This window comes from Mustela erminea, chromosome 9, assembly GCF_009829155.1.
Source record: "Mustela erminea isolate mMusErm1 chromosome 9, mMusErm1.Pri, whole genome shotgun sequence".
Lineage (NCBI taxonomy): Eukaryota > Metazoa > Chordata > Mammalia > Carnivora > Mustelidae > Mustela > Mustela erminea.
In genome coordinates, this window is record NC_045622.1 from 58,720,382 (window position 1) to 58,731,865 (window position 11,484).

The following is an 11,484-nucleotide window of genomic DNA, read 5'->3' on the forward strand; positions in this document are numbered from 1 at the left end:
AGACCGAATCATATTAAAAAAATATCAATATGACAAATGTAAATCTAACCAAATCAATAGTTACATTAAACTGGAATCCTAATGCACTGGTGATGTGAGTTTAAAATGATTCAGCCACAAACAGCTGGGCATTTTCTTCCAAATTAGAGAAACACCTACCATACTACCCAGTAATTCCTTTTCTAGGTATCTGCCCAAACATGTCCATACAAGGACTATATGCTAATGTTTGTAACAACATTTTTCATAATAGTCAAAAGTGATAAACAACCCGAATGTATTTCAACTACCAAATGAGTAAATAAATATATTTTACTTATACAATGACATACTACTCAGGAAGAAAAAGGAACAAGCTATGAATATATTTAGCAATGTGTAAAACTCAAAACATTATATTAACTGGGAGAAGCCAGACACAAAAGACAATATAGTTTATGATTCCACTTATATGAAATTTCTAGTAAAGGCAAACTATAAAAATAGAGAGCATATCTCTGATTTCTTGGAGCTGGAGACAGACCCTGGGCTGACCTCAAACCACCATCAAGGAGTCATTTTATGTAACGGAAGTTTTAAGACTGTTTTGGGATAATAGTTTCACAATTATATAAATTTACTAAAACTCATCAAATTGTATCCTTAAAATGGATCAATTCTATGATTTATAAATCATACTATAACAAAGTAAAACAAATAAAAGAGCAAATTTAAAAAAATCATAAGGAAACTATTGCTCTATTCTACAAGAGGTCATGGTAACCTTGCTGGCATGATAGAAGTGAAGATGAAGGGAATTTGAAGTATGTGAAATATATTTTGGTTTGGACTTAATAGTCCTTGGTAAGGGATTAAATATAAAGGAGAAGGTAAGAAAAGATCTGGAATTTTTGTTTGGGCAACTGGGTGGATTGTGGTATGGTTAGTGTGATTTATTAAAATTAACTATGAGCACATAGAAAGAAGTTTTGTTTTTGTTTTACAGTATTCACTATGCTGAATACTTTCCTTAAGAGAAAAGTATTTCCTTTTCCTTCCTTAAAAGGAAATTTTAAGTTTCCTATTTGATATCCACATGGAATGATCAAGTAGGAATTGTTCTGGAGCTCAAGACAGAATTCAGGCCTGAAGATATGCTTTTGAGCATAATCGATACATAGAGAGATGAAATCAATAGGATTTGATAATATCATTCAGTGAGAGTGGGATTAAAGTATAGGGCAAAAAAACAAATTAGAGACACACTAACATTTAGTGATGTAGGAGGAAGATAAGCCATCAAAGTAAAGGATACTAAAGAGTGGAAATTAAAACAGGAGGAAAACCTGGTGTCACCAAAAAAAAAAAAAAATCAGTAATAAAAGTAACTTAATATGGAGTCAGTTTTCCACTGTTCTGAATCCTGCTGAAAGGAGAGTAGGATGAGGAATATTCTCTGGGTTTAGCAATAAGCAGGCCGTTGATGACACCTGCAAAGATGCTTTCAGTGGTGGGAAAAAACTCTCACTAGAGTGAACTGCAAATAGAATGGGAAGTACATGGAAACAGAGACTACAGATCACAGCACTGAAAGGCTTTACTGGGTAGCTGAGGAAGCAACGAGAGAATCCCAACTAGAACGCATGTGTATTCATTAATGAACTTTTTTTTTTTTACATTTTATCTTTTTTTCTTTCTTGATGGCTTTTTTTTTCTTTGTTCCTTCCTTCCTCTATTCCTCTCTCTCTCTTTTAGAGATAATGTTAAAGATTAGTCACTAAAGTATATTTGCATTTTGGTATAGCTAGTGAGGTACCACCTTTCACAAAGGACTGAGGCGAAGTCTGTATTTGGATGGTTGCCATCCCAGGTTTGAATTAGGGAAAACTAGGTCCTCTCAGATCAAGACAAAGAAGAGCAAAATGCCTAGAAGCCTTAGTCATTATAGCTGTTGGCCCTGGGGACATCTCCGGGGACTGATTCTTTGCCTCTAGAGGATCACTTCAGAGGGAATTCTGGATTAGGATGTTGCTGGTTTTAAATCTCTGGCTGTACTGCTATGGGGCCAGCATCAAAAGCGACTCTCATCTCCCAGACTAGGCTTTGGGTGAGTTGGGAGACAGACTGAGGCCCAGGTAGTGCTTTCTCTGAGGACGCTTTCACAGAGTGGAGGGGACTGTAGTTATGGAGAAATAATTTTTATCTTTATCTTCACAGAGAAATATATAGAGGTTAGGACAGAATGGTGGGCATGGAGGAGGTCAGGTCTGTTAAGTCCAGTGTACCGTTTGGTCCGGGCTTTGAATTTGATGACAAAAGTTGTCCCTGTGGCTAAAAGCTTATCATCTCCTATAGGACTAAATAGAACCTCATAGGATAATGTTTTGAGCACCTGGATTTAAGTTTTATTTTTGGGATTTTAGTCAAGTTAATTAACTTCTCTGACTCTTGTTTTACTCATGCATACTGGCAACAGTTCTTTTCTCATAAGAAATTTCTTTTTTAGTCATTAGAAGAGATAGTATATGTAAGGAGCTAAAAACAGAGGCTGGAACATAAATAAGCATTTAATAAATATTAGACTTTTTATTATTAAAGGAGTAAGATAATTTTAAACGCCTGCCTATTATCTTTTGCATTCTCTACATCATCATATAAAATGATTGCTCATGATTTCTATATATCTATAAAGAGCCTAGAATCCTCATTTGCAGAAAGAATTTTTTCAGCAAGAATTATTTTTCCATTTCCTTTACATTTTTTTCATTAAAAGAGAAATAACAATTTGAACTGTACATATGAAAAATTCATTGGTGAGTTTGTTATTCTACCAAAGGCTAATTAGAGAAACAGAAGCCTGCAAATTTTTGTACTTCCCTCAGTCCTAGCTCAAGGCAAATAGCAAATATATTCCTTCCCCAAGTGAAAGACTAGTGCATGGCTCCTGCAAAGGACAAATCCAAGGGCCAGAACTGTGCTTCAGCCTGCAGCTCAGACACTTTAATAAAGAGTATATTATGCCCAGTCCTATTCTTCAGAGAATAGCTCTTCCACTTGGCTACCTGGGTGGGAAAGAGCATTGAACTGTAGTTCCACAGTGATAGAAAAGAAAGACTTCTGTTGTCTATCTTCTTCTCCACCTCTAGCCCCACATATGCTTCATGAGCTGCAGAAGCTCCTGACCTTTTGCTGTGAGGAAAGTTTAGGTTTGATTCTGTCCCTGGTCTGTCACTGGTATTGATAGAGACAGAGTTAGACTGAGTCCAGCTGGGGATACAAGCTGGACATATTGACCCTTTTGTAAAACATGTTGTCATTCAACCCCGGGCACACATTCCACTCCTGTTTCTGCTCTTGTTTTTCATATGTTCTTTGATAAGGAAAGAAGTTGCTCCTTTGGTCCTTTGATTACCATGGTGTGCCTAGTACATAATAGGCATTTGACAAATATGAAGCCATTAATCAATAAATTAATTAAACCTGAAAAGCTCTTTTTGAGTTCTTTAGATCTTAAGGAATCAAGAGCCTAGTTTGGGGGTGCTTGTGTAGTTCAGTTGGTTAAAGGTCTGAGGTCCTGATCTCAGGGTTGTGAGATCAAGCCTTATGTGGGGTTCCCCTCTGGGTGTGGAACCTATTTAAGATTCTCTTTCTCCCTCTGACTCTCCCTCTCCATCCCCTGTTCTCTAGTTAAAAAAAAAGAAAAGAAAAGAAAAGAAAAAGAATAAATAAAACAGCCTAGTTTGTAATCCTCCTCTTGAATTCTGGAAGGACTGTGCTGGTCTTTGGGATTGACCTCCTCAGATGGTCAGTATGGTGTTGGTTTGTGGGTTCTGGTGCTTCAGAATCAATTATCTTTATTATTTTCTGCCTCTTACTGATAGTCACTACTCATGACTCCTACTAGCATATCACTCTTTCATCTCTGGTTTATCCCGCACCTGCTTCCAATATATCCTTTATAGTAAGCATTCACAGTTAAGTGCAGAATCCCTGAGCACAGATCCATAGAATTTCCCATCTTGAGCACTGCAACAGTCACTATCTGCAAGCCATAGATTTTCAGTGTTGGGCTAAACTGGCTGAGGAATAGAGAGATTTAGGTAATATAGAATTTGATCAAAATATATAACTAATATATGGGTAGGTAGATAAACTTATCAGCATATTAATAGATTCCATGGCTTATAAACATCTTGAGGGATAGTTTACTCAGTTAACCAAACATTACAAAATTTATAGATAGCAGATGAACACTGATTACAGCTACCCTTTATTGAGTGTTGATTCTCTGCCTGGTGCTCATCTAAATGCCCTATTGAACTTCTCAGTGATCTTTAACTATCCCATGGTAGATACTATTATTTTCATTTTAATTTTAAAGAGGTGAGGAATAAAGCAGAGATTATTAAGTAACTTGTTCAAGGTCACAGAGTCAGGATTTAAATCTAGGTGATCCATTTCCAGATTCTTTAATTTTAAAGCTATTTTCTTCTTCAAGTTTCCAGAAAAGAGGCAAAGACAGAGAAAGTATGTAAGGGACACATGTTATACAGTATATAGGTAAGAGGCCCACAAATCCAATTGGATCTAAGATTTGTCAAGAGGTCACCTAGAATGTTGGTATTCTTTAAATCTGTAGTCTGCAGGACCAATTTTTCAAATTTCAGTAGAACTTTCTACAATGATGGAAACTTTCCATATTTGTACTACACAATTCAAGAGTCACTAACCATATGAAGTTACTGAACACCTGAAAAGTGGCTAGTGCAACTCAGGTACTGATGTTAATTTAATTTAATTTAATTTAAATGTAAATAGGCACAGATATCTAGTGGCTACAATACTGGACAGTGTAGAACTAGACCACTGACTTACATGAAACTTGGAGTAACTCTGCCTGATCTCTATTCATGCCCAAGCATCCAGAGCTCTCTGCCCCTTGCGTTTTGTCCAGTGACTTTTCTCCTTGTTGTGACCCAGGCTCCTATTCCATTTTCTCTAACATGGGTCCTGAGATGCTTTTCAATAATATACAAATTCACTTAATTTTTATGCAGAACTGTGTGTGTGTGTGTGTGTGTGAACATTCTTATTTGGGTGACTCTCTATCAGATTCTCCTAAGAGTCATAACTCAAACAATGTTAAGAGCCATGATAGTCCTTTTCCTTTCCTTTAATCCAACCCCTTATCAATTGTGGCTAGACAGGCCCAAAAAGTGATTAGCTCAGATGCACATTTGGATATATCTTCTTGAAGATAATAGCAAATAATTGAAATAGAAGAGATCTGTGTGGCACCAAGATTTTAATATTGATCTTTGTCACTGCAAGTGTTAGGTGTTAATGTCTAGAATGGTCCACAGGTCTATCTAGGTTTTACTCAGAGTAGGAAATGCAGATTCTATTGACTCAAGATGGAGTTTACTAGAACAGCCTCCCAGCAGTATGGAATGCAGAGAAGGAGAAGTCTCTATGAAGGGACAGGGAAACCACCTGCTGTAAGTTCAGGTCATTTTAGTACCTACACATTCCCAGGAATGCAAAAGGTTAGAACTTTATAGTCCTTAAAGAGTATTTTTCTTCCTCTGTCCCACATCATGCAGGTGGAAAAACCGAGTCCTACTGAGCATAATGTCTATATCACCACAATTTAAGATCACAGTCAAGATACAGACACATATACACATCTGCCTATCTGTGTTTATGAAAAGCCCTTGGTCACATTTGTGCTGCTAACATTTCCTTTCTGGTTATTGGCATCAGTGTTAATTACCCACATAAATGTATAATATAAAATTCTTCCTTAGCAAGGAGCAAGTCAGCTAACTCTTTAATGTTTTTGGATGAAACGTCTGGGTGCAGGTGTTGACTGAACTTTTTTTTTTCTTTTATACTGTTTTTTCTTTTTCTCTTTTTTTTTCTTTCTTTTTTCTTTTCAAAAAAGAAAAGTATATTTTAGCACATGGTGGTCACTGATTTATTGCCTAATGGAAACAGTAAGTTTTTGTATCAGATTGTGAACATAAAAATATTAAAATAATATTGAAGTCACTCCTTCTTATGGCTACTGTCTCAAAACATATTGCCACTGATTCTAACTGCAGCTGTTTGACTTAACAAATTATTCTCTTTCTGCCCAGTCAGACTTTCATTCCACTATGTCACCGTTCAACCAAACTACTGATAACCACCAGACCTTCACCTTGACTGGCATTCCGGGAATGCCAGAGAAAGACTTCTGGATGGCCTTACCCCTCTGCCTTCTTTACAGTACCACGTTCTTAGGTAACGTCATCATCCTTGTTGTCATCAAGGTTGAGCGAAGTCTCCATGAACCTATGTATTATTTTCTAGCTATGCTAGCTGCCACTGACCTCAGCCTTTCACTATCTTCCATGCCCACCATGATTAGTGTTCACTGGTTCAACTGGCGTTCAATAACCCTTGATGCCTGTGTCACTCAGATGTTCTTTATCCATACCTTTGGGGGGGTTGAATCAGGTGTTCTGGTTGCCATGGCCTTTGATCGCTTTGTGGCTATCCGCTTCCCTTTGCACTATGCTACCATTCTCACTCATGGAGTCATCAGCAAGATTGGAGCAATAGTCCTGCTACGAAGTGTGGGTGCAGTGCTCCCTGTGCCTTTTCTCATCAAAAGGCTACCTTTCTGCCACTCCAATATCCTTTCCCATGCATACTGCCTCCATCAGGATGCCATGAGGCTTGCCTGCGCTGACACCCGTGTCAATAGCATCTATGGCCTGCTGGCTGTGATCTTCATCATTGTACTAGATGCCTTGATCCTTTTGATTTCTTACTTTCTAATTCTCCAGGCAGTACTGGGCATTGCTTCCCGAGAAGAGAGACTCAAGGCTCTCAACACCTGCTTCTCTCATATCTGTGCAGTATTGCTCTTCTACGTGCCTCTCATTGGCATGACTCTGATTCACCGCTTTGGAAAGCATTTGTCACCAATAGTGCACACTCTCATGGCCAATGTCTATCTGCTGCTCCCTCCCGTGCTCAATCCTGTTGTATACAGTGTTAGGACCAAGCAGATCCGGCAGCGGATTGTCCGGGTGTTCTGTGGGGACAGGATTGGTGCTTAATGGCATCTATGAGTTCCGTGCGGATGCAATCAAGACAGGGAAGAGTATCAAATGTAGCACTGTCCAATAGAGTTTCCTGCAGTGAAGGAAATATTCTAAATCACTGTTGTTTAATGTGGTAACCACTAGCCACACATAACTATTGAACACTTTAAACTTTGATAGTACAACCAAGGAACTGAATATTTAAATTTTACTTTATTTTAATTAATTGAAATATAAATTTAAATATTCACATGTAGCTAGAAGATACTGTATTGAATAGTATAAATCTAATGGGTTATAATATACCTTTGCATAATGGTTTTGAAGAAAACAATAATTTATCTTAGATAGCTTGATAGATATGAATTCTCCTTAAAATGGTATATAATAGTTTATCAACATTTTTTAAAGTTTTCTTTCTTTAAGTTTTCTCTACTCCCTTATGGGCTTAAACTCATGACCCCGAGATCAAGAGTCACACGTGCTTGCAACTGAGCCAGCTAGGAGCCCCACAGCTTATCAACATTTATATACAATAAAATTCACTATTTCTGGTATATGGCTTTAATCAACTTTTGACAAATGCATAAAACCATGTAACCACCAGTGACATCAAAATATAGAAAAACTACATCAAAATTCCTTCTTGTTACCCCTTTGTATCCATACGCAGTCCCTGGCAAGCACGCACTTGTTCTCCATGTCTGTAATTCTCTTTTTTGAGTGTCATGGACCCTGTAGTACATAATCTTCCATGTCTGTCTTCTTAGTATAATGCATGTGAGATTCATTCATTTTATGGTATGTACTGGTAGTTTATTCCTTTTTACTACTCAGCACTATTCCATTGTAGGTCATTAACATTTTTTTTCCAAGAAAAATCCGCGGATTGTTTTTGCTCCATTATAGTCATTCTGGGATTCAATGCTGAACATAGGCCATTTCTGTTCTTTTGCCTTTTGTGTTTATTTATATGTTCTTTGAGTGTTTATTTAATAAAAATAAAGTGTATATGTGCAATAGGCTGGAAGCAAGAGAGAAAAAGAATAAAAATAAAATGGCAGGTAAATTATGAGAGCATAGTGAACTTAATGAGCTGGAATAGGAACTCCTATATATATGTTAGATTTTAATTTCAACTTCATTTTTGCCCAGAAAGCTTTACTGACATGCCTTTCTTTACTTATGTTGCAGTTTCTCATACGGTACCATAATTTACCAAGAGTATATCTCCCCTGCTAGTCTATATACTTGAAGAACAGGAATCCTTTTAACTTTATTTTAGTCTTTCCCAAGTACTTAATGTAGTTCAGAACTTATGATGGATGTTCAATATATAATTTTTTTTTAATTCATGAATGAGTGAAAACTGTACTTTATCAAGATTGATTTCATGCTTCCAAACTTCTTTGTTTCATTTAATATTAGTAAGTCTCATTTAAATTTACCAGCATCATTAATTTTTGCCAGTGGGAACCAGTGGAAAGCGGTGGTATTTACATATAAATATGAACATTACTTACTATGTAACTTTATGGAATTAATTAATCTCTCCAGATACTTGTTGGGATAAATATCTTCACGAGTGTGCCCAATAAAGTATGAGTATGGACCAGAAAATGTTTCAAGGAGGATTAAAAAGTCAGGGATTATTATATATGGTCAGAATTATTAATTCACAGCCTACTATGCAGAGGTGAATTCTGGTCAGAATGAGGCTTAAACCAGATGTAGACATGCAGCTGGGAAGCAAGCAATCTGTAGAATGGATAGATTGAGGACCATGTATTACAACTTCATTTTTTGAAGATGAGTGGAAGCAGTTGACTAGAGGAGGCAGTATAGCATAGAGTAAGGGCTTAAGAGTAAGCTAGACAAGGACTTGAATGCCAACTCTAACTTGCTAACTTTTAGTTGGGTAATATTCAGAAGCTCTCTGAGTTTCCATTTCCTCATTTGTGAAACAATGGAGAATACTTAACCTATAAACTTGGTAATGAATAAAAACAACAACGCACTTGAAGGGTAGAGTGCACTTTTTAGCATATATTGTGACTTCATCAAGTGCTAGCTTAATTATGCTTAAAAGGGTGGGTGGGCTGCGAATGTGACTCGGTTACTAGGTTGGCTACTTAGGAGGGGCTACTGGGTAGGAGGAGAGACATGGGAATGGCCGAGGTACAATGAGGCCTGTTGGAAAGAGTACATCTTGGAGCAGAGAACAGAGGGAGAACTTATCTGCTCTCTTGGGATCTTGCTCTGACATTCAGGGAGCCTCCCTGGCTGAAACTCTGTAGCCTAAGGCAGGGTAAAGAGGAATGGTTGTAGTTTTGGAAGATACCCATTACTGTCAGCCCCCAGGGCCATCACTATGCTTACAGCTCCTGATATATGGAGTTTGCTTAGGCCTGGGAGCAGGGTTTGAAGCTGTCAGGGAGAGGTATCTGAGCTATTATAGAGGAACATATTCTTATGGGTACCATAATTCTTGTTCTACCCAGTATACTCACCAATAAAGACAGCCCTCTGCTGCTTGATGACTCCACTAATTTTCCTATAAAGCCTCCACTCTTGGGAGCTGGTTTAGTCCTTGCTAGGTGATGGGACTGAAGAGAAGTTGGTCGTGTTTCCTCCTAATGTGAACAGGTAAGAAGAGTGCGTAAATGGAAAGGGATGGGAGGCAAAGCGATTAAGGAGTGAGAAATCCTAGGAAAAAGAGGGAACTGAGAAGAACAATAAATGATAGCAGCTATATGTCAGCTCGGGTAAAGAAATGGAGGGGTGTGATGGAGCCTCGATAAAACTGAGATAAGAGACAGAGGACAGGAGGAAACAGAAGGATAAAGAGAAAAGGAGATATGGTGGACAAGATTGTTCAGGTGTCAGTAAACCTTACTAATTGAAGCTTTTTGTTATTCTAGATCCTACTTTAGTAGCTAGCATTGAGAAAAAAACAAGAATGCCCAAACTTTTGAGGAACTCACCTTCCAGGCAGATAAAGAAGATTAAATCTGCTTATATAAATTACTAGTATCAGCCATACCTCAATATTAAGAATTAAATGAAAGGTCCAAGCATGAAGTGGTGCGGAGAAGCAGAAGTAAAGTTTCTGGTTAATACAGACTGAAGCTGTCAGGGCAGGTTCCAGATTGTGAGGAGAATAGATTTCAGTGTTGAGAAATTACCAGGAAGTTTGGGATTGGTAGACAACATGGATTGGTTTTTATCATTATTGATGCCAGAAAGCAGGGATGTTGACCTGTCAATCACTAAATGATTGAGTTAGATGGATCTTATCCAAGTCATTTAATCTAAGCTTTTGTATATGAATTGGTAGACATTACTTTCTGGCCAATCAGTTGGAGAAGTGAAAATAAAAAGCACTAGCCTTTTCTTCTTGTTAGTAGGCAGTGCAGAAAAACCCTGATGAACTGAGGCACTGAGCTTTATCTTACAACTGGTTCTGGAACATACAAGCTCACCAAACCAGAGAGGAAGCCCTCTGCTCCTTCTCCTGTCCACATATCTATCCATAGGAAACATGTTCTCCAGCAGCAAAATGAGCCGTGGTCTCTTCTCCTTTTACCCCCTCACATCCTCAGTGTCATTTTTTTGTCCTTTATGAGATGAAATTCAAAGAACAAGAGATAACTGGTATCTGCTTTATGGTCACCTTATCTCTTGATCACTCTTCCATTCCAAAACTCCTCTTTACATACACCCGTATATAGAGATAAAAACAATATAAACATATAAACAGTCACATATTTCTAAACACACATGATTGCCCCAAATAGTCTTCTTTAAATAAACCATGAGGACATTGTTTTCTTTTATTGATTGCTCATCTCTATTGCTTTTCTAAATCATATAGACATATATATGACTATATACATATATGTACAGCAGATTATAAACAATTCTTACATTTTAAAAGACAGAATTCACACTGTCCAACTGCTAAACTTCTCTCATAAGCTTAGCTTATCTAAACAGTTTATGGTTTAATGATAAATAATAGACCTTAGAGTTAGTAAATCTGGTGTGCATTTTGAATCTGTATCTATTTTACCTTTAATATACTGTTTTATCTTGCTAGGCCACTTTCCTTTCTTTAAAAACACCTATATCCATTTTTCCTGGGGTGATATAAAATTATATTTAAGATGGCTGGTAAGTGTTGACATATACAGAGGATCTTAATTTATCTCCTTTTCTCTTAACCTACTCTCCTTCTTCCAGTCAGCGAGAGGATATTACTCTCCTTAGTTTCCCTGGTGGCTAGGGAAATGATTTCCCTCTGGCTCATCATTCCCACAAAACTTCCAGGCTCAATATATATTTCTCTCATCTAGTCTTTATCCATATCTCTATCATCTGTTATTTATATATCCACCCATCTAATGTAAAT

At 37.4% G+C, this 11,484-nt stretch overlaps 1 protein-coding gene across 1 annotated transcript; it reads left to right on the forward strand.

The window, feature by feature from the left end:
• The first annotated feature begins 6,137 nt into the window (after positions 1-6,137).
• Positions 6,138-10,331, forward strand: LOC116599756 (olfactory receptor 51H1-like). Its single transcript, XM_032359733.1, has 2 exons — positions 6,138-7,060; positions 10,262-10,331. Exons 1-2 carry the CDS (start codon positions 6,138-6,140, stop codon positions 10,329-10,331), a joined length of 993 nt encoding a protein of 330 aa, XP_032215624.1.
• Positions 10,332-11,484: the final 1,153 nt, after the last annotated feature.

Coding starts and splice junctions, on each gene's coding strand:
- LOC116599756 (XM_032359733.1), top strand. CDS start 6,138: ATGTCACCGTTCAACCAAACTACTGATAACCACCAGACCTTCACCTTG. Junction 7,061..10,261: donor CGGCAGCGGATTGTCCGGGT/GTTCTGTGGGGA, acceptor AGAAATTACCAG/GAAGTTTGGGATTGGTAGAC.